General features: G+C 40.2%; 1 protein-coding gene across 1 annotated transcript in view; it reads left to right on the forward strand.

Moving 5' to 3' along the window:
• LOC122887584 (vertebrate ancient opsin-like) overlaps nucleotides 1-24219 on the forward strand; it is a 69639-nt gene that overhangs the window by 40641 nt on the left and 4779 nt on the right. Inside the window, exon 3 of the mRNA XM_044220940.1 lies at nucleotides 13865-14098. Coding sequence (XP_044076875.1) covers nucleotides 13865-14098 — 234 coding nt within the window. The remainder of the gene's footprint in view (nucleotides 1-13864; nucleotides 14099-24219) is intronic.

A 24219-nucleotide genomic window follows, 5' to 3' on the forward strand; every position in this document is an offset into this window, starting at 1 on the left:
CAAAGATAGTGTGCTCCTGTGTATTGATTTTATTTCACATTCACTGACACAGCCAGGTCACCTTTCCACCGATCACTGTAAGTTCATTCATTCGTGAAACATAATGTTAACAGCAGGGTCACCAACATCCCCTCTCTTAGCTTTGGAGTTCTCTCAGTTCAATAGGTAAAAGCTCTAAGGAGCTTTGTGAGAACGTCTTGAGAGGAAACTCTTAGGAACTTTAAACATCTTGTTGTGATGTGATTGTCTACCTAACAGCATGTCATTAAATAATTCATTGTCCACATTTGTTTCACTCTTTGCAGGTTGTACCACTGATGATGATAACCAAGTGGTACAGGAGCAGGCGTTGGCATAATACAATAACACGTAGGGTTGCTTTTGCAGTAAACAGGGCATAAAACTAAAATACACCATTGGAAACCACCAACGTTGAAAATCCTTTGTAACCCTGAGGTAGGAGAAAATGTAAATCTTCACATCTGTAGTGTTGCACCTTGGCTAATTGCTTTTTCTTCCACTACATCAAATTAAATATTCATGTATATAATTAATTTGCTGTTGGAATTGAATTTCCCCCTGATGGATTAAACTGGAGCCATACTGGGACAATCAATAATATTCATACTGAATATGTTTAAAACCATACGGAGGGGAATCCTCCTGGTAAGGTGAATGTGTGTGCTGGTGTTTTAGGCAATGAGCTATTAGCCCCCTGCTGCTAACTGATGAAACACAAGAACATAACAGCCATATTCTGTAACAATATGTGTATGCGCTTGTATACATGTGGGCGAGCATGTGTGAGGGAGTAACATTTTACAGCGTATGGTACATGGAAGTCTGTAAGAGTTTCATCGTACAGAAAGGTTAAAAGGGACATTCTACCAATTTTACATTTGAAGATCAGTTTACTCGTCAGAGTACTAATCATGTAAATAATGTCTGCATTTTGTATAATGTCTTCTGTGGCTCTGAAGGGAGCTTTTTAAAGTCTGAGAAAATAACCCTGATGATGTCATCAGAGTCTAACAAAGGATGCTGAGTTGCATTATGGGAATTATAGGTGTCAAGTGTTTCCAGAGCTTGAGCCATACTATGGACAAATGGTCCGGGTATCTCAGCCCCCTGATGCTTTTATTTTTACCATGCTTAACCATTCAGTGCTAAATCCCTGGAATGCCCCTTTAACATCCTGCTGTGTTTTATAACCACACTTAAAGAGTATATTTTGCATATGTACTGGAAACACTATGTGAATTGGGTGCTAAGGAGTGTGACCATTGAACTGGACTCCTTGAAAACTCCAACTCACTGAGGTCATTAAGTCTCTTATGTTTGCAAGGTGCTGCCAAACTTCTCTCTAGTGTGTGTCTTTGGCAGTTTGTGTGTGAATATAGATGTGACAAATTATTAGAGACGCCTCTGCAGAGTCAGAAAAAGCTTGAACTTTTTAGAAATCCTACCTCATTTATTCCTCACTGATGCCAGTTTTCTCATTTACACATTTCATACCACTGTTATATCACAAATGCATGCACAACATTCACGTTGCATAGATGGAGGCAATTTAAGGCACTAACTGTTGAGCAGTTTCTCTAGTTTATTCAATTAACCGGTGACGAGCTCGGTGAGTGAGTGAGTGAGTGTGTCCATGACCAAATGCATGATTTTAAATCTGTCTGTGTCTTTGTGTGAATTCATATGTCTGTGTGTCACTACTTGTGTTAGTGAGTTTGACTGAGCCAGCCAGGTATCGAGTCTAACTCAGGACAAACCAATCAAATGAGTTGGAATAAAACATTCACTCTTTCAACAATGCCTGTCACACAAAAAAAGCCTTCAAGGGCTCTATTTAGTTCAGTGAAGTGACAATTTCCCCATAGATTTCCACCTTATATTGAATTTATATTCTGGTGGGGTTCTTTTCCTCATTTTAACGCAGGCAGAGGTTCATACTGAATATTTTAGGATCAGGATGTGATCTTGATGTCACTTGTGTTTGTCGAAAGCAGGCATGTGTAAGGGCTGCTATGAACTCATCTTTGACACCTTGCTCACATCCAGCAGAAATAATTCATTTTTTCTCCACCTATTTTTTGGTGAACTCTATCAAGACTTCTGACATCAGATGGGAACAACGGCCCCCTGATTCCCCCCCCCCCAATCTAGTGTCTTTAGAGCTAGGGGAGGCAGGCTCTCCAGACGTTACCAAAAGCAATCTAACTGTGAAAAAAAGCCCTTTAGGTCTACAAGTCAATTCCGCATTGCTTGTACAGTGCTCCCCTCTCCCTTAGGTCCTCGGAGTGTTGTTATTCCAAATGAAAATTAATGTCCCTGCACTCTCAGTGTACCCACACACATGCACCCGCACCAACTTTGCATTCACTACATCTGCACCTGCCCCAGCAGCCCGACAGAGCTTCACCCTCAATTTGATTCCTGATTCCCTCTCTTACAAGTTGTTTGTCTGTAGAAAGCAGCTGGTGATGCTTATTCCCAAGCACTCGACAGATTTACTTGACTCTCCCTCATTCAATAAAAGGTACAATCGTGCTCCTTTTTTGCATGACCTTGCAGACACGGGGGGGGGGCAGCGGGAGGGAAAGAACACGGGGGGTATGGAAAGGCAGGGAGGAGGAGGGGGACAGTGAGTGTTTGTAAAGCGACTCAGTGGAGCGTTGAGGATTCTTGCTGAGAGAGGCCCTTTGATGGCATAGTGTTTGGCAGGCCACAGGAGACTGGTGGTGTACAGGACTAATGCAGCAAACACAAATCCTGCGATCAATCATGTTTAGCAGCCATCCGGCAGAACATCCGGGCCGACTCAGGAGCTGGAATGCTGAGGCAAAACAAGCCAGGCGAAAGTGCTGCGCCTATGTCTTTTCCCCTTCTGGGTGATGTGTGTGTACTGTGTGTATATTTGTCTACATGCCCAGGTGTGTGTTTAAATGTAAAAATAATGTGTTTGAGTTTACTGCTTCTGTTTCTGTTTTTATATCCATTTTCATATACGTTTTTGAGACTATATATGCATACAGAGTGGATGTATATGTCTGAGTGTATATTTCTGTACAGTAGGTGTGTGTATCTGTGTGTGCAAGTCCCAAAGCACTGTCAGCATAAGACTGGAGTTGTGTACAGCTGATTGGCTTCAAGTGCCATTTCCCCCCTCTCTCACCCACTTCAAGTGAGTAATTTCAGATGGGAGATGTCACTCGTACAATCGCTGATGTGACTCTCAGCATTAGTTGAACGTCTTGTCTCGGTGACTGCACTTTTATCCCCTCTGGCAGAGCGGGGGAAGATGATGGAAGGGCGAAAAGTGTGATCAGATTGGTGAGGTTGTAGTTTTCTGAGGCGTTCATGTTCTGATGCCAGGATTCGACTTAGCTTTGATGTTGTGATGCAGTTTCAGCTGTCACAGCCCCACCAACGGGTGAAAAATCATACAGAAGAATTTTTCAAATGAACACCAAGAGGGTTTTACATTTTAGCTTGTGAATATTCATCTATTATGGTGACACCTGAAACAAAATGAGCCACTTTTATTACATTTACAATTCCTGCACTGTAGGTCTTGTAAAGCCCTGGCTTTTAGTCAGAAGCCAGAAACTGGGGGTGTTTTGAAAGCGACACATGATATGCTCGGGTTTAATAAATGTTTAGATAAAGAAACTATCTGTCAGTTATGAGGAATCATAGTTTTTGTGAGGGTGAGTTGCCAGAGTCAAGATTGTGGCATTAGAAGTTCAGAAGTTTCCTCCTCATTAAATGAAGAGAGAGTTGCCCACAAAGATCATATATCTCCTATTTTGTTCCTCTCCACATAACTTCAGTCACATTCAACATTCAAGATAAGTTTTTGGCTCTCAGCTTTTCAAAGTTAAATGCAGCTGACTTACAGACTTGAAAATGGGAAAAAGGTTTCTGTAAATGATAGAAGGAGATACAGAGTCAGAATTTACAGTTAAGGCACTCAGAAAATTGCTTCTAATCTTTCTTTCCTGGTTGAGGCAGTGAAATGTTGCAAAGCTGCTCCAGCTCACCTCTCCCAGAAGTTTTAACAGTACATTCTTGCAAAAAAAAAAAAAAGTCCTGGCTTGGTAGATATTAATTGCTTCAAATGATTTGGCTTAGGTTTTCCAAAGAGGTCAGAGAAGGTAATTTGTTTCGGTTTGCTCAGCTGAGTGCACTTACATGACAGCCTTCTCTTTTAAGGTTGTGCCTGCATGTTTGTCTAACTGGCAAGGCAAACATGGCTGCAGCTGCCACACATTTCTTTCTAGCCAGGTGAATGCTGGCCAAGCTGGAATCCTCACCTGCTGATTACAGTGTGGGGCGAACTCCCACAACAACTGCCCAAAATGAGGATAGAAAGACAAAAGCAAGAGAGGGGGAACTTTTGGAACAATTGGACTCACAGGAGTCTCTATCAACAGAAATCAGTTATAAATCTAAATGCATGCAGCTCTTCCCTATATGCCTCCATTTCTCCCCCTCTGGGATTTTCACTCTCCCACCGCTCTTATTTTTCTCTGCTGCGCCAATTCGACTCCTTCCTCCTGTGCACTTTCACCTCTCAAACAACCTCTCTCTGCTATATCTCACTCTCTCAACTCTCCCTCCTCCACTCTCTCTGTCTGCTCTCGCCCCCATGTTTGGCTCACACCGCCTGCTTTCTGTCGCATCACCGCCACCACCAATCTCACAGTCTAATAGACAGTGTCTGGTGCTGCTGCGGGCAGAGAGGAGGGCAAGCAGCAGCTGGGGAAGGCGAAGGAGGTACTGACTGCCTCCCTCCAGCCTCCCAGGGCTGCAGCAGCAGCAGCCTGCTCCATCTGCGTAATCCAGTTAGCCGGCGTGAAGACTCCGAATTAACTGATTATGTGGATTAATTAAGAAAACTTAGAGTGCGCTAATGTGGTTGTGGGGGGGCATCTGGTGTGATTGTGGTGTAATTCTGTGGTGGCAGTCATTATGAAAACGTTTTTTTTCTGATACCTGTGTGTAACTCACTGACTACAAAGCACCTTTGTGTTGAATGTTCTCATTGTTCTGTTTCAGTCTGCTTTTTCACGATACAATTATAGATATCAGTGAATGAACACAGCTATATCTGTACCAAGGTTAAGGCAGATATAAAGTCAGTTGGTAATTACCATAAAATCTTTTGATAAAGTGAGAGAGAGAGAGGAGAGACAAGGAACATCTGGACTTGGATAGATGAAACTGTGAGGATAAAACTGAAATAGTGGAGAGCAGAAATACAGAGTGGGTAATGTAGGTGGAAACAAAGTTTAGTATGTAATGACTCTACAGTTCTTGTCAGAGCAGTTTCTGAAATGAAAAGACAGTCAGAGTTGTGTGTTGATTGATTTCTGCTTTGCCTGAGCACTGCGTCAACATGCCTGTCAGTCTGTCTCCTCCATCCACCTGCAGAGGTAACTTATCCTCCACACTAGGTACCACACACATGCCTGCAAGCCTGGTTCCAAACAGAGATTTATGCTCTGCCCTGATCCTCTTTCAAAAACCACCAAAACAATCAACTTTAGCCAAGAAAGTTAAAAAGATACCCTCTCAACTAAGGTATCCATAGGTTAATGTTGACAGAGGTGTGTGTTTCCTTTGTGACTTAAAGATCTAAATGATAAGCTATATCATTAAAAACCAATGATGTAATTCTAATAGCATAATACATTCCAATTGCAAAAATGTTTTTTATAGTCTATTTAACCTCAAAGAGTGCTTGCAGCCAAAGTTAAAGTTGTAGTTGAAGTGGCAGTCAAAATACAAATCTGAAATGGTAGTTAAAATGGAAGTGCTGAAAGAAGTAAAAGTTTCAAGAAAGTGTAGTGTAGCACTGAATTAAGTTATCAATTTAAATGTAAGGCCTGAGTAGAGGCCTTTTCACCCCGAAAATACGGAATATTCAATTACGATTTTTCACATTCAAACCTTTCACACCAAGTCCAACACGAATATCCGCGTTCCATGCCTTCCATCTAAAATTAAAGCTTCGCAATGTCACGCAATCGAAAAAAAAAATGGTTTTACTATAATAAATCCACACTCAACTCTACACACTGGAGACGGGCTTGTTATTCCAAGTGTCCAATACTGTGTAGAAAAGTTACAATGTATACAATCGCATTTCCTATTGGTGGCGCCAATGTTATTTTAACAAGAGTGGACTGGACTGAACACAGTCTAAATGTGTTTATCATATGTTTGTGTTTATTATATGTGATACACAGCATTTAATACAATGGCCAGCTTACCTCCGGGACTCAGTGGATTGCTCATGGAAAGCCAGTGAGCCCATATGTTTCCTCTACTTTTTTGGCTTTCTTCCTGCCTGTCCACTCTATGTGGATTTATCCTCCTTCCTCCTCCTAATGTAGGTATCACAGAGGTTTCTCCATCTTTTCTTTGTAGTCTTTATTTTATTTGTCAAACAGACCACTATGTTGTGAGACCAAATGGATCAATATCCATCTTGTTGTGTTAAGTGTGAACAGAATTATGACATTGACGTCCAGGAAAACTGATTGCTTGAGCAAAAGTCAATATTTTATTGGTTGGCTTGTTTTTAACAGCATCCGAAATTCACAGAAATTGAAACAGCTACGTAAGAAAATAACCCACATGGCAAAATATGAATGTTTCAGACTTGATGTGGATAGGCTCATAGAGATAGATGGGCTCGAATTTTTAAATTGACGTGCAATTTATTCGCATGAATTATTCGCGCTACGTCTGAAAAGGCCTTAAAGCATATGTTAAAGGGAAAGTGCTGAAATGAGCTGTAGTTTCCTTTTTAAGTTCAAGCAGTGAAAGGAGTTAGAGTGTCAGTTGAAGTGCAAATGGTAAATTGAGCTGGAAGAGTCAGTTAAGGTGGAAGTCCTGAAAGCAATGAATGCTAGTGTGTACAGTGTATAGTATAAACTGAAAGAAGCTGAAGTGTAAGCAGTGAAAGCTGTTGTGAAAGTTGTGTCACTCAGAAATGCTGAAGGTTTTTTTTGTTCTAAGAGGAGCATTAAACATTAAGAGGAGTTGAGACATAAGCACTGAAAGCAGTTGAAGCTGAACAAATAATCTGTACAATGGTGGAGACTGGTTTTAAATTTGAATGAAGTTTAGACTTCTTAATACTCTTAGATTAATAATGGCCATCTTTAGAGGCAATATTTTCCAATAAAAATATCTTTCCTTGTGACCCAGCCTGTCCTCGTGCCTAGTCCTTATAAACCACAATTTTATGGCCAACTCTACAGGGCAGTGGAAAGAACAGTAGCAAGCAATCCAAACTGAGTCAGCAGGTTCCCTCTTGCAAATTTTCTGTTATTGATTTAGCTTGTCTGGCAAATTAGAACCAATACAAATGTTCACTTTAATATTTTTCTTTGTCTGTCTCTCTGCTTAAACTCATGAAATGAAAATACTTTTAAAATTAAGATAAATGTGTGCCATTCAGTGACTGCTGAATGAAGCAAGAACCATGGTTTAATTTCTGGCTGCAAAGCCTTCAAAGCATTTAATTTCTCTTTTTAAACTTTCCCCAGTGTGTAATTCAATATATAAAGGCTACAGAATATGCCAAATATGGGTTGTGAACTATTCTCTGTGAAAACTAACAATACTAAAAAATGGATAGGATGGATGTTCTCTGCGGCACTTTCCCCCCTCCACATCACCACTGACAAGACTATAACGACTCCTGCCTGAAGCCTGCAGGAGCCCTTACTTGATTCTGGACAAGGAACTGTCATACAAAGCCCACAATGCAGCCACAACTCAAGTATGGGGGTACGCTCTCCTACTCAGGACTCTGCTTGACTCTTTGCTCAAACTTTAATCATCCCCCGCTTTGACCACTTCAACATCAACTGAAGCCAGGTTGCTGAAATATTCTTTCAAACTGAAACTCATCCATGATTCCCCCAATTCTTGCATATCCTTCAACTATTCCCTCCTTGAACAAGGCTAATAATAATGGAGCTGAGGTCTGAACTATGCAGCCCATCCAGTGCTCTAAATTCTGCAACTACCTGCTACATTCCCCTCCATGAGACGATCTGTTCATCACTACTTTTGGCTTGGTTTCGGCAAAACAAAACTTCTCATTTTTTGAAATCTCAAGTACAGCATGTGCCTCACTGATAGTGTTTTCCCACCAAATTAGCTCTGGTTCCGTTCAAGATTCTTGGAAGGTTGGTGCTATCTAGTGAACCAGCCCACATTTCCACCAGTTTTGAGCAGAACCATTGTAATGAAGGATGTGTCAACAGAGGGCATGGCACAATGCACAACGACCTGTAGAATATGGCATGCCCACTTCAGTTTGCAAGGAAAACCTGCTATTCTTTGGTTCCAGCTGGGAACCAACTTTTCGGGTTCTGAACCAATTTATACCTGGTCGAAATTCTCCGAACGGTGCAAAATTAGGTGCGTGAACCAGAACGGAGCTGGTTCTGTGCTGGTGGAAAAAGCATATGAGAGCTCACTTCATATCTGTCCAGTGCTTAACTGTTAAAGGCTTGTACAGGAAGTGATTTCACCATTCACTCATTGTAAGAGCCTTTTCCAAACATGAAGTATAAACAGCTAAATTTCTACATCAAAGTGTAACTGTCAAATTTCTCAAGAGACACAGCACACAATCCATTTTATCCATCTCTCTCTCTTCACACACCATTATTCATCCTCTTGCATGTGACATGCTGTGATTTGAATAAATGGCTTTGCCCACAGGCTGGAAGTTTCTGTGGGGTATTACAAGACCACAGAGTGACTTTTTTGCAGAGGGGTATGTTAAACCTTTTCATAAACCGATCAAACGATTAACCTGATTAATTTCTGGCTGTGTTCTTTCTGCACATGCTCTCAGCTGTGACGTAAATGTGTGTGTGGATGTACGCTTCTCCACTTCCAAAAAAAGCATGTGTTGTTATCATGCTGTTGCTTGATTAAGAGCAACAAACGATAACGGCAAATACTTTGCTGATCAGAGGATAGACATCCATCTTCAGGGAGCTGATCAAACAAATGCCCGGTAGCCTTTGAGGAAGACGGATGCATGAGTATTCATCACTTTTGCACATGTCACACAGCTGTTCCAGTTAAATGTGTTGGCACATGTAAACACCAGACCGTGTTCGATCACATCCATGTAAACAGTTGACCCAAAGTCTTCAAGCAGAATGATCTCAATCAGAATGAAAAGAAAGTGTGCATGTAACCGCAGCTAGTGTAGTACACATCTTTCCTATTCAGACAGGCACACTCATACAGCCTTATCAATGCAGCAGTGTACAGTAAACATAAGCTTTTCAGTAGAAATGTTAATCAACCAAGGCATAATACAGTTGCATCAGTTTTTTTTATCCTGATTTCCAAACCTAATACATGTCACACTTCTTTACATTGCTTGCAGCAGGCCTTGCACTGGATACAGCAAGGTGCTGTTTTCTTGACTGACTGTTCTCCATAGTCTGTCAACATTCAGTCCATCTTCTTCAAGTTTATTTCAGTAACGGCAGCTTTTATACACTGTTTGCATGGGCCCAGCGGTTTCTCATACTGCATCAGAAATAGCCCCACGAGAATAGGCCTGAATTTAGTGGAGTGGCCTAGAGTTGTAAATTGCAGGTCACATAACGCACTGGGCGTCAGTACAAGAGAAACAGCTGTAAAACTGCTGCAACACACACACACACACACACACACATTCAAAAGCCTCGTAATCATCAGTCATTAAATCACGTCAATCATGTGGGCAGAGAGTACAGAGGCTTAGTGGTAGAGCGGGTCGTCTACCAATCAGAAGGTTGTCGGTTCGCTTCTGGCTTCTCCCAGCCCACATGTCAAAGTGTCCTTGAGCAAGATGGTGAACCTCCAATTGCTCCTGAGGGCTGTGCCTTCGGTGTTTGAGTGTGTATGAATGATTAGTTAGTTTCTTAGGACTGATGAGCAGTTAGCTGCCATCAGTGCGTGAAGTGCTTTGAGTGGTCGGAAGACTAGAAAGGCGCTATAAAAGTACAGACCATTTACCATGAAATTATTGGTGGTTGAATTCCATTTAGTTGCTTCGGTTTCAGCGTCATGGTATTGTGCATGCTAGCTCACTGTCACACAGTCATGGCTTACTGGGACACTTGAATAAAACAGAGCCATCGTTAATGTTATTAGTAAAACCTGTACTTTTTGTACTATGACAAGTCAAAATGTCCATGGTCCATGGTGGTGGGGACTCACACACATACATACATACTGTACATTTACAATTTGAAAATGTACTGTATGTGGCAGGAAATACATATGCCATTTCATGCACGGACACCTTAAACTTTTTTCTTTTTCCAGGCTGTTTCTTTAAGTTTGCTTCAAAACACATTTTCTGGCCAGATGATCTGTCTGAATAAATGACAGCCCGCCAGGGACTCAAGAGGAGACAATGCTCCTTCTGTAGTCGCAGAGAAAAATTAGCCATCGGATATTTAATTTGGTCTGTGAAGGCTGTGAAGATATTCTCTCCTGACAAAGATTTCCCTGTCAAACAGTTCTTGACAAATTCTTTCCCACCCGTCTATCCACACTCTGTGAGCATCACTGCCACATTGGACCACTGCCCATAATCTACAACTCTATTTCAAACTGTCGTGACACTGAGCTAAAAAGAAAGGGGCTGCTGTTCTCAGTTCACTGCCTGCTTAGTGTAACATCATGTTATCCATCATCAAAAACCGACTGTTATTTTGATGCTCATTTTCCAAGCTTGTAGTCTGCAAAATTTTGACAAAAAGGCTGCAGAAGATTTGTGCCGTCACATGGACGCAACACATAAATATTAATTATACGGCTTTGGGGATTGCTGTTTAGCATATGAAACAGTTTCTCTGTAAGAGCAGTCAATTAGTAAGCTAGCTCCTTTCACCAGCCACCCAGCCTTTGATTGCAATCATTCAGCACTCACTCTCCATTTCCTCAATTTGTCTGTGAACTCTGCCACTTCATTTATTTAATCAGAGCCAAGATTGAAGCTATTAGCCACCTATTCTCCAAAGCTGACAAAGTGAGAAAGTCTGCTGTGTGGGAACAGACCCAAACTGGAAGTAAAAGTGAAACTTTTCTGAGCTAAAATGACAGGTGGCCTTTTCAGTTAAACAAGGATGAGTTCTTCCAAAACATGTATACCCCTGGACAGCTTACCCAGTGTGTCAGGTGAGCTCTTGGCAGGATACCTAACAATGGACATATTGGCTATTGTTGGAATCTAAAGTTATTTTTGTATTTGGTTTGTTTGAGTTTATACTCTTTCAAACAAACCAGACAAAAATAAAATTGTCTCCTCAGGAGCTTGTTTATTGGACTTTTTGTCCTGCTGTTGTCCTGCTAAGTTAGAGATTTGATGGCAGAGAGAGTCAAAACAATTTCAGTTAGTCTCAGTGGCTTCATCTGATGGACTCCTATCTTTGGAGGACTCGGCTCTTTGCCGTAATTGACTTTCCACTAAACCCCTTCCCCAAACAGCGATCGTCAATCATAGCCTAGTAACTAAGCACGGCAGGTCTGTCAAGCTTTGGATTCTTCCTCATGTTGAAGCATTGTGCACGGGGGTAAGAGATATACTTGTTAAGAGGTGGTTTTTTTGTCTTTCCAAAACTAACAACACAGGAACCAAAGTGTGAGGAATGGATTAGACACTACATCCATTGTGTATTGTTATTGTTGTATTGTGTGAGTTTAGGCTAACATTAGCGGCTCGGTTCTGCTCTTTATTGAAATTTGGAAGCTTGCACTCATTACCCAAGATAGAATTATGTTTGCCAAACACAATGTTGGTTCTCATCCTAAATGCCTTTTCTCTTAAAGTTAAACATACTGTATAATAATAATAATAATAATAATAACATAATAAATCATACATCTCATAACCATCATACCTCTGTCTTGTCCAAGAAAGCTAAGCAGCCAAAGTGGGTTATGTTAGAACAAAATAACAGTCTGATCTTGCATTTTTCCTTATCGTATAATAATTCTAATTCTAGCACAACATAGGCATCAAGTTCATATTTTAGACCCCTTCTACTGGTGCCAGCTTGAAACATTAAAAAGCCACCCACAGATGGCTTTTTAAACCAACTCATGGAGGTAATGTTAGCTTAAACTAAGAGAGCAAACACTTTAGAGTTTGAATAAAATGGTCTAAATATGTTTTGTATGAACACACCCTAATTCCCATTTGCAGAGTTGTGGAAGTCTCTTGGGGGCAAATGAGCTACATTTAAAGAGTCTGTCTATCACTGGCGTGGCTTGATTAGTCTGCCACAATGTAAAAGCATTTATTTGCTCTACCTCATATTGTGGCAGTAATGCAAACTCTCTGCCTGTCTGGTGAAAGCTGAGTGCCATATTAATGTGTATATTCATGCAAATGCCGTAGTGTGAGTGACGGCACAGGAATGCAGTTTACAGCATGGTTAGTATAATGAACTGAATGCAGGAGAAGAGCACCTAAACTGTACCATATTTTACAGACCTTTACAGCATGCATAAACATGTATACACCATGCATGTAAAATGTGCTAAAATGAAAAGATCTATAAATATGGAGATTTCATTAAGGGGTTAGCAGAGAGTGAGATAGAGTAGAATATTTTTCTTCATGATTAGCTGTCATGAGAGGGATGATGACTAATTATTGGACCTTTGGATTTGTTTTGTTCTGTTTAAGTCATGTTGTTTTTCAGCTGCATCAACTTGTATGTGTGCAACTACTACCACCACCTCCTCACTTCACCTCCCTTACCAAAAAAAATGTAAAAAAACAAAAAAAAAACCTGCCACTGCTGGAAAGTGGTTTCCTGTCAGTGTGTGTCTCCATGATGATGAAATTGAGTGACAGCTGCTGACATGTGACCATCAGGCAGAGATACAAATGGAGAAATGCTCAAGTTTGTGGAGACTGACAGTGTTTGTCAGTTTGCAAGTGTGTCCATGTGAAGGTGTGTGTGTGTGTGTGTGTGTGTGTGTGTGTGTGTGTGAGCCTTTTGGTGTCCATGTTCATGTGTGTAATCGTCAGAACACGATTGCATGCATGTGTAAGTACATACATCTGAACTTAGTATCAGTTTATTACAACGTGGGTATAATTTTTATAGTTTTGTCCATCATTTCCAACAGTTATGATAACAGTCCGACAGGGGTAAGAAACACGAGCAGTCATACAGGTTGCAAACGAGCTGAGAGCTTAGCCAGATAATGTCGCTTATCATTTCACAGGAAAAACAGGCGCGCAGAAATGTGATGTTATAAATAAATATATATATATATATATATATATATATATATATATATATATATATAAAACCCAAATTGTAATAATCCGGAATTATCCTTTGATTTGTGAGAAATTGATGTGAGAGTTTGTCTACGTTTGCACCACTTAATGTTTGTTTGAGGTCTAGATTTCCAGTACAGCCAATGATCAGTGATAACAAATCACTCTCTGTCATTCTTCTACTGCCTCTGTCTCCTCACTGATTAGAGTCCTTCTGTAGATGTTGAGATGAGTTCCCCTGCCTCCTCTTCTGTCTGTTTCCTGCTCTCTCCGCCTCTCTGTATGCCTCCAATCTCTCACTGACCTGCACTCTATTCTGTCACTCTTGCATTTTATTTCCCAGACTCCTCTCTGCCTCTTCTAACAGCTCTCTCCCATAGGGGGAAATTTGGATGCCTCATGGCAAAAGTCAAAAACCTATATGTCTGACCACACTGTGTCATCACAGGAGATTGCTAGCTTATTAAAGTCTAAATTTCTCATCTTCTCATCTCCCTCCCTTTCCCTCACTGTCTCCAGGTCAGCGGGATCAATGCATCAATGAGCAGGAAACGTGAGCAGCGCGTGTTATTCATGGTGGTGATTATGGTGGTCTGCTACCTATTGTGCTGGCTGCCGTACGGCATTATGGCCCTGCTGGCCACCTTCGGGCCGCCGGGCCTGGTCACACCCGAGGCGAGCATCATTCCCTCGCTCCTGGCCAAGACGAGCACGGTCATCAACCCAGTCATCTATGTCTTCATGAATAAACAGGTGAGAGTGGGAGGGAGGGAGGGATGAGGTCAGTGCCTTTTATCTTTCACTGTCATGAAGCGGCAGGTGGAGGTCATCTCGATTGTTTTTACGGTGGTTTGATATAATGGAAATGAGCCATTGTTTTATATTCCTGTCAGATGCTATTACGGTGCCTTCTTGACACTGAATAATCTAAATTATGTTCTTGTGTGCAGATGATGAATAAGAAGGTGGTTTTTCACATTTGAATTTAGCTATTTGTTACAGATTTGAAGAAACGCGCTCAAGCTGCATAGTAAAATTTCACACTGAAAAGATAATACGTTACTTTTGGACATGTGTATGATGGATCTCTACCTTTGTAAATTTGCTAAGTGTATCAAGAAGCACCACAGGCTCCACTAATCAGATATCTAATGACATCAACAATTCAATAAGAAGCGAGAGGCGTTCACTGCCTGTGTCCTCCTCTACTCCAGCTCCAAGTTTGAATTTAGGTGTATCTCAGGCCACATTGGAAAAAATCTAATATATTCTTCAATCGCCTACCCCAAGCCTTTCATGTGATTCTAACCAATTCCTGGTACTTACTGACTGCTTGTCAAACCAGAGGGGGTGTTTGCAATATCATGAAAGCACCCATTGTCTGAAATGTTGATAATTAAACTCACAGTAGGTCTCAATTAACCTTGGCCCATGTCCGCTTTAGACAATATGATGAATCACTTTGGGAGTTATTATCTTTAATTGGGAGCTCCTATTTTGAGATTGTTTTTATAAGCAGCCTGGGACTCTTATTTTTATGTGCTCTGCTACTTTGTTATATTTAATATTAAGTTTCCTGTGAAGAAATAAATAAAAACTGACACAATGAACCCATGTCACATGCCCCTCTTAGCTCACATTAGGTTTCTGTCATCACTATAACTGCTGAACGTAAAACAGTTTTTGAATTTCCGCGTTCCTCTAGTGTGTGATGCTTGAATAATATTAATATTAGAAAACTTGGCTTCAAATCAAGCATTTCAAGTATTTGTCTATAACATTAAAAGAAAAGTCTGACATTTTGGAAAATACGGTTATTCGATACCACTCTCATATCTATTACATGAGGCTACAGTAAGCAGCCGGTTAGCTTATCTTGTTATGACACAAGGAGATTCACGCCCCCAAAAGCACGACTGACACAGAGGAAAATGGAGTGATTAGTTTCAGTTTATTACAAACACGAGAGACACCAGGTGTGTAGAGGGAAACGGTGGACTAGGCTGGTGAGAGCAGGCAGGCAGCAGGCTGCTTGTGGAGGGTTTGAGACAGTGGTCGGTAGATGGGGTAAGCCTGGACACAGGAATTCAGAAGGTTAGTCAGGGTTTCAGAAACACAAGCAAGAGAATCTGTCATAGATCACGGGTAGAGGCCGTGGCATTATACCACAGAGGTAAACGGATGATCTGGCGAAGACTGGTGAGAAGTGTATATACTGCAAGGTGTTGATTGGTGGATGGAGAGCAGATGGGTAACAGCAGGTGAGTAGCAGGTGTGTCAGTTCCGGAATGGAGGTTCCTTTGAGGCCTCGCCCCGCCAGCGCGCGCACACACACACACACACACACACACACACACACAGACAAACACAGGAAGAGAACCAACAGGGGACAAACAAACAGACACTAGTAATGTACCATGACATATCTTAGCAACAATTCAATTACGTTTTAATTATATAGCGCCAATTCATAACAAAAGTTATCTCATTGCACTCTTCCTATAGAGCAAGTCTAGACCGTACTCTTTATAAACAAGTAGAGTTACTGTTCCCATCCAAAAAATAATCTGGCACATAACATCATGTAAAACAGGCAGATTACGTTACCTTCGAAGCCAGGCTAGCTGTTTCCCTTTTTGTGCTAAACTAAGATAACCGGCTGCTGGCCGTCGCCTTATATTTAATCTAATCTAATCTAATCTAATTATCCACCAGAAGGTGAATAAACTAATTTCCTAAAATGTAGAACTATTCCTTAAAATAGTCATGACAAAATAAGCAACAATAGCAACAAAGTAAAAAAAATATATATATACATCTTTAGGTGGTATTTATTACGAGTTTAACACTGACTGTGTGGGTGTGGTTTGATCAGATTTTACCGACAGCAACCAAACAACCCACCAACTGTCAGATTCTGATTTTTAGGTGCTAAATGCTGATTGGGGCACGGAAATATGTGACATCACCTTCTTCTCACTCATTCCCGCCCCCTTCAAACCAATTGAAGTGCTAAAAGAAAGAAAAATCTCAAATGTGAAATAACCTTAACTGTTTTAACTTTGGTAGAACATGGTGTGTTCATGTAGGATCCAATTACTTATAGTTAGACACTGATTAAGAAAATAAATTTGAGTTCACATACACCCGAAGAAATGCTGCAAACACATGACTGTCCATCTGTCACAAGTTGAAAGGAAAAGACTTCGGGCCGTCAGATACTAAACTAGACAGCGCGGGTCCCGCTCGTGACTTTTTGCCCGGAGGACCAAAGAGACAGGATGAAAGCCAAAAGGCAGTCAGGGTTGGAAGTGAGCTCCCGACATCAGACATGTTTCATCAGTCATTCCTCATGTTATGCCTCTAGTGGCCAACATGTGGAGAATCACATCTGATTATAAACTAACTGTACATACTAAATGATTAATTAAGGACTAGGGGACACAAAGCCTTTGTAGCCAAATAATTAATCACAGCAGTCCCTAAAAGTAGTGTCACATATATTATGCAACTGTCGCTTGTTTGTGTTATTTAATTCAATCCACAGATGATTGGAAACAAGCATGTTTTTGTTGACTCTATCAGTTAATAAATCAGCCTTTTTATTTTTCAATATTAGGTTTAGCCACGACGGAGCTTAGAGTCCAGAACAATGCTTGAAATGGATCCGAGATTCTCTTTCCTGTAAATTAGATTGGGCTATTTCCAGCAAAGGTCTTTGGTGAATATAAATCAGATTTAATGAGACACACTGCCTAACCAGTAGGGCTACTGATGCAGTTTTGCCCCAAAAGGATATGCTTAGAAGCTAGGTATTGTTTAATTGGTAATTCCAGTTACTTTTGACTAGGCCATAATCCCTGGTGTTTTTTTTATCACAGTGACTGATTGCATTTAAATCACTCGCTTCACCGTAGAGTTTTAAACATAGTAGCTACAGGTCACTGCTGGAGCAGCTACAACAGTTAAGTCCTAAAAGTGATTCAAACATATTTCAAATAACAGGGGCCCACAGCTCATTTTTGCCCTGGGGCTCCCTTGCGGGTTAATCTGGCCCCCCTTTACACACCTCCTTTATTTACTTTGCTTGCTGCCTTTATGTGGTTTTCAGGTTTGTTTTGTTTTTGTTTGAAAGCAAGTGTTCATCATTGGAACATCGATACCCACAATAATTTACGAATATTAAACCAAACACAAGTTCACTACAGCAATTAATTACAATTATTTCTATAATGACTTGCAAACCTCAGTGAATATAGAGCTACTATATGCTTTCTGCCCATGTTTATACAGCCATTTTTGCAGGTGTGTGGTAACAGTAGCTGCAATAATGTCAACACATCCTACTTGTAATTCCCCCAAGGAAGTTGACATAAACATTTTTCCCTGTCGACAGATTGTATTTACAGAACATCCTATATGACATGAACGCAGCATCAGCATACTTACAGTAAGCAGTCGACAGTATGTCAGCTACCTTATGCTGCAACATACACAAGTTTTAAGCGATGGGTAATCAGAAATTAGATTTTAGGTTTGACTGCTGGAGATTGTCCTAGCTCTGCGGGTGAGAGAGCAGCACTGAGCTCTACAGTGAAGAAAGGCACAGCAATTTGAACAGAATCCACCCACATCATGGAAAAACTAGGAAAATAAGGGCCTGGTTGAAAATTGCCAGAGTTAAACTTTCCTTTGTGTCCGTTCAAGCATTTTGTTTCACGGCATATTATTTGTTGCAGGATTCTAACATCCAACTTATAAAAGCGTACATAAGCTTATCACTGCATTGACTCAGTCATTAACTATTTACTGTGTTTCTACCTGATGTATTACATTTTTCAGCTGACATACAACTCCCAAGTGTAACTCCTCAGTAAAGGAGACAAGGTCGTTGGATAAAATATATGAGCTTCCTAAATGAGATTTGAGGAACTTTAGACCTATTACAAAATGATTAATAACATAAATCCACAACAAAGGTAACTGCAAGCAACTTTTGTCCTTGGTTGAAAGACGCTAATATTACTTTCACAGACTGAACGCCTTATCGTTTAAGACATTCAATGTCTATTACTTAGATTAAGGATTTATATTTTGGATGTTTAGTGGTCTGGAACTTAACTCCTCAAATTCTACTTTTTACTTTATACTTATCAAGGTCCATCCTCAAGTGAAACGCTTTGTACAAAACAATACATTTACACTTAAGATTTAAGATGTTGTGTTCCTTTCTGAAACGCTGTTCATCATGGTGAGAAAAAATAACCAAGATTGTCCTCCAGTCCTACTGGGGCCAGCTTTTTTCTTCAATGTACAGTAATCTTCATCATCTCATTCTGTTGTATTAGCTGAAGCACAAAATGCTGTGGTTTTAGAAAATATTCCCTTCAGACTCAGTCAGAGTGATTTTGTGTACTATACAGAGAATTATATACAGTTCTGTTTATTGGAGAGTAAATCTTATCACCGTTTCCAAAGCCATTCAAGTTTAAACTTTTCTCACAGAGTTACTGCCAAGAGTTATTTTATTGTGAAGTTGGAAATGAACACAAAGTTACACCCTGTTCCAGATGTTGCTCCGTCATCTGGAGGTACGAGAGCCTCAGTTGCACTCCTGTCTGTTCCATCTCATGCCGTCTTCCTATTCAAGCCCCCACCGCAGCTAACTGACCTTACACGGACATTTTAGCCCACACATCAACTATCTCATGACAGCGTGAGATAGAGAGCGAAAGTGGGAGAAAGGGACACCAAATGTCCTGTATGTCTTTTTCAGTCTTCAATTCCTCCCAGCCCGTTACTATGGAAACTGTGAGTTGAGGCGAGTTGAAGACTAAAAATGCTGTACAGATACAAGTAGCAGCTGGTGTGTATTTGTCCCATCAACGATCAGCGGCGCTCACAGCCAAGACCTGCACGGAAAAACGCAGGAATTCTGGGTAAGTTTACACTGATTCATCTTTTTATCTCATGTGAATACTTGGTGGTTTGTACTGTATGTCCGCTGAGAGAGCTTTGCTGCGAAAACTGTTGCAAAAGTGGAAACTTAAAGGGCATCAAGGGACATAAAACATTGTTGCCCCATAAATTGTGAGTCCATTTGCAACTTCTCAGATGATTACAGCTACTATACAGCTCACTGCTTCTTTGTTCCACACACACACACACACACCTAAGGGTTAGTGTATACACATGAATCTTGAAGTTAATGAAGCAGGGTCTGTCAGATCCTTCATTGCATTGTAAGGGCCCAATGCAGAGTTGCGAACAGCAATAACAAACATTGTACAGTGGTATTACACAAAATAATGTAAATGAAAGAGGACTTTAACATTAAAGGAATCTTTGAGAAATATGTTAGATGAGAAAGTTGATACACCTCTCACATATGTCATCTAGATATGAACCTCTAAAGCTCACTAATTAACATGTTATATGTCATTTGTTAAACCCGTTCAAAAACCAAAGTGTAAAAATGTCAATTTGTGGTTTTCCAGGGGGTTATGTGCCAGACTATTTCTTGGCCGGACGCAGTGATTTCCTCGAGTCTCCCCTGTTTCAAGTATTTTCTGTTAAGCTAAGCAAACTGGCTGTAGATTCACATTTAGTTCAATCTTGCCACCCATCTCTCTGCAAGAAAGCAATCAATCATATTTTCCTAAAATGTTGAACTACTACTAACAAAACTCAATCATAATTAATTTTAATTATTAAACACTATTGTAAAAGTGGCTTAAATGAGGTCAAGTACCACCAACAGTAATTTTTAGTTATGGAACTTTTTAAGACAACATGAACTGACTAGCAGAGCACAAATTGCAGGTGCATCGTTCCAGAATATAATTACTTAGTGTCAAGAGGATCAATCATAATAACAAAATAATATGTCAAACAAACTGACAGGTGGTATAAATTCAACATCTTCCCATTTTATTGCAGTGAATTGCTTCATTGCGCTGACAGTTTGACAGGCCCTGTGATTTTCTGAGTGATTTACTGGTTAAATAATTGGGTTGGTTGAAGTCTACTATTGATGTGCATTCATATTTATCTCTACATACTCTCTTCATTCAGGTTCATTCCACAATTTGTTCGTGACAGCTAAAGCAAAGCTGGGGCCATACTGTAGGGGGCCACCTGGTCAGTCTCCAGATAGGGTCAGATATTGATCCATGAAGACCATGAGAAGATAGGTAGGAGGATGACTGTCACATTGTTATAAAAATCCTTTTCAGGAATAGTTGGTTCCACTGTGGTACAGTCTGTACTGCAAAATGAAAAAACTCTGGTGCACACAAAGCAGAGAAGCTTTTTTTTTTTCTTCTGTCAAATTTTTTTGGAGTCATTGGCAGGTTTGCTAGTATGAAATAGAGAAGGATGGACAACTGGACATCAACTTGTAGTTTGCGGTGAATAATTGATGAACATGGAGTTGAACCAGGCATCAGAGAATGGAGGAACTAGTTTAGTGTGGTGGATTTGTGGCTCCAAAACTGTTCTGCTAATATTAGCATAAAGGAAAAGCCGGCAATACTGCTGATTTTATTCATACTTTAAAATCTTGTTTATTGATAAAGTCAGATCCGTGGCGTGCAGTCTCCTTGGAATTGAACTGATGTTGATATTGGTACTGTTTGACAGATTACTGTGTGGATTACTGCCTTGCATGGCCTCTAGTTTCTCAGTGGTGAACTAGTAGTAAAGGCCATGTGACATGTGGTGATTCTGATGTGGATGTTATATGAATATTCTGCCTACTCTGTTCAGCACCTATGACTGGCAGACAAATCTCTTCCCCCGTTATCTGGAAAAACTCTGATGTAATATTATACAGATATCATAAACTCACTGTTGAGAAGCTACAAAAGAATGTATGTTATTATTATATGATATGATAAATGAATACTAAAATAATGTTGGGTATGCCACGAGGTATACGGGGTGTAATTACAACAGAGCAATATCATCAGCATATTTGACCACAGTTTATAAACTAGTTTTCAGAACTTCAATCATCATTTGACCTAAATGGAAAATGCATTTGTGACATGATTTTAGGAGCCTTTAGGCTGACTTACCTCATAGTTGTAATGCCTTACATTATCTTTATATGATTATCTTTTTAATTGGAACATTTAAATAGAACCATACTTTAATTTACCCCTCGGGCATTACACATAATACTGTGTATGCACTATTGTCTGAATTGTTACATTACTTTCATGTGCTACTTGTAGTGACTCTCGGACAAGATACATACATTCTTCAGTGAACTGAAAAGAAACAATTAGTTGAATGAGTGAACCCCAATTGAACTGGCTGAACTATAATTCTATGGCTGTACAACTTTTTTCCATGTAGTGTGTAAACCAGTTCAGCATCATCTGTTCAAGACTATTAAACAAATGATAACTCATCATAAAGTTCTGAAACCTGCCACTGCAGATGGACACTACATAGACGACTACTGTATGTTAACTGTACTGTAAGGCATAGCAGCAATATTATAAAAATGTAATGACCTCATTGCTTCATTTCTTCCTCCCAAGAACTCGCAATACTGTTGAACTATCCCTCGAAGATTTCTGTTTTATTACATGCGAAACAGAACAATGTTTTAAGCCCAAATTGTCTCTTCATCAGGTACAGTGGTATTAAAACCAAGACCAAGAGACAATATCGGTTCAAAATGTTGTACTTTATTTTTTAATATAATTAAATTGAAATTTCAAAGGGAGCACTCAACAGTTCTGCGAGTCCTTGGCAGGCAGAAATCGCAGTTACAGTTTTTTTAGACTCAGCATCTTAGTTAACTACTGCAGCTTATACAGTATGTAGCTGACTATTGTAGCTCTATGAACGCATGGTGCTGAAAAAGTTGTGAAAGGAAACAGTAACCATCAACATTGGGGAAACATTACTGCATAGTCAAGAACCAAAGTTATGGTTTTTGTTTGGTTTCCAGGGAGCTGCTTATTTATCCTTATCAGAATCATCTCACTCCTCAGGCCACTTTAAACAGGAACTTGGATAGATTTGTTTGCTGAAGAACCATGTTTGAGGCTGATCTGTTAGGAAGTATTAAGTCAATGGCTCACTCCAATACTGAAATGAGATGTTGCAGGAAATGTTAACTGTGAGACTTGAAAATTCTAGCCACTGATTGCAGTGTGAGGAAATGATTGAAACCCAAAATGTAAACTCACTGCAGCCCTTTGCCGTATTGAGAATGTGCCAGGAAATCCCAAAGGGAAATCAGATGATTGTCATTCTGTTCACATGTTCCTGTGTGACACTCATTACTTTTCCAGCTAGAGCTCTTAGATCATTTCATTTTTATATTATATTCTGTGGTCTGCAGGATACTTCACAACACTGGGGAGTTTATTGGATTAAATTAAGTCACCCAATAGTCACATGAAGTGGTGGGTTATATGCTGATGTCCATAAAAGAAGCTTAATGCTTCCTGCCATTGACTCACTTCATTAAGATCCCTTAAACTGCAATAGGTATAATGCACTGAAGTGATTGACTGTCTGCAAACTCTTTTCAGACTGTGGAAGACTGTGCAAAGTTTTGGATATTGATGTCACAAAGAACTCAGTTAAAAGAGTAGGATGTATTCATTTTTGCACCCAGCTCTGCTGTGTGGATATACACATAACCACTGATTGAATATGATAAAACGATAAAATGGCCTACCCCGCGCATATTTTTGGATTATGTGGGATTTTTATAAAACAAATAAAACTGATGTCTCCTCTTGCAAAGCCAACGTGTGTGAACTGCTAATGAAAGTCTCCTTGTGTACAGTCACGTAGAAACAGAAAATACTGGATCCGAGCAGACATCCCATGCTTTAAAAAATAGATAAACTGCAACGCCTTAGTGTCTGAGATGATGCCTGACATTTGACACTCTTGTTGTCATCCTCTACCCGTAAAGCACCAGCCCAGATCATAGAAAGCATCACCCAAACCTGATGTGACCAGTCTCAGATGACCCTTCCTGAGTCATCTCCAACCCTCTCTCTCCAAAATACTCTCTCAGTGCATCTCGCTCCTCCCATCTCCCTGTCATGATTTATCTATTTATCTGTCATTGCCTTCACCTTTCTCTTGACCTTAGCCTTGATGCCTCTGTCTCTTAACTAACTTCATCCTCCAGTTGTCTGTTGTCTCCATCTCCCTCTTTTCCATCTTTTTAAAACACTCTTCAGTGTGTTGTTTGGACAGCTGAAGGGAGCAGAGGGTTTGCATCAGCACCACAGAATCATCTCGTTTCTTTACGTCTCCACGCTAGATGACCTATAGGTTATGGACACACTGAAAAAGGGGGCAAATGTGTAGCTCAAGGATACATCGTGAGGAGAATTTTTGGTGTCCTGAGGCATTTCTCTCTCTCTGTCCCTCTCTCTCTCTCAGCATCTCTTTAAACCCAGCAAGCCTTTAACAGACAGCGATATGTAGTCGAAGTTCAATGTCGAGTCAAATGACTACAAAATTCTCACAAGATGAGTTTGTGGTGTGGTAAAAAATTCATGTTTGATAGATGTGTAAACTGAAAAGTACTAAGGCGGCTCATTTATGTTTTGGACAACATTGGAGCTCTATGACACTGATGAATAACACATACCAGCCTTTGGCTACACAGCCAATACTTGTTAATAGGATCAAAACATTGCTGGTTTTGGTCTTTTCATGGGATTTGATGATAATAAAAAATATATATATAGAACACTACCAACCGCATCCTTTAACAAAAGAATGCTGGTAGGAGCTGTTGCATAAAAGGATTATGGACATTGTCCCAACTATAATTTTGGTACTTCTTTTCAGCACTGCCACAAGCCACATTAACATCACATGTCTTT

This window comes from Siniperca chuatsi, linkage group LG13 (genome assembly GCF_020085105.1).
Source record: "Siniperca chuatsi isolate FFG_IHB_CAS linkage group LG13, ASM2008510v1, whole genome shotgun sequence".
Lineage (NCBI taxonomy): Eukaryota > Metazoa > Chordata > Actinopteri > Centrarchiformes > Sinipercidae > Siniperca > Siniperca chuatsi.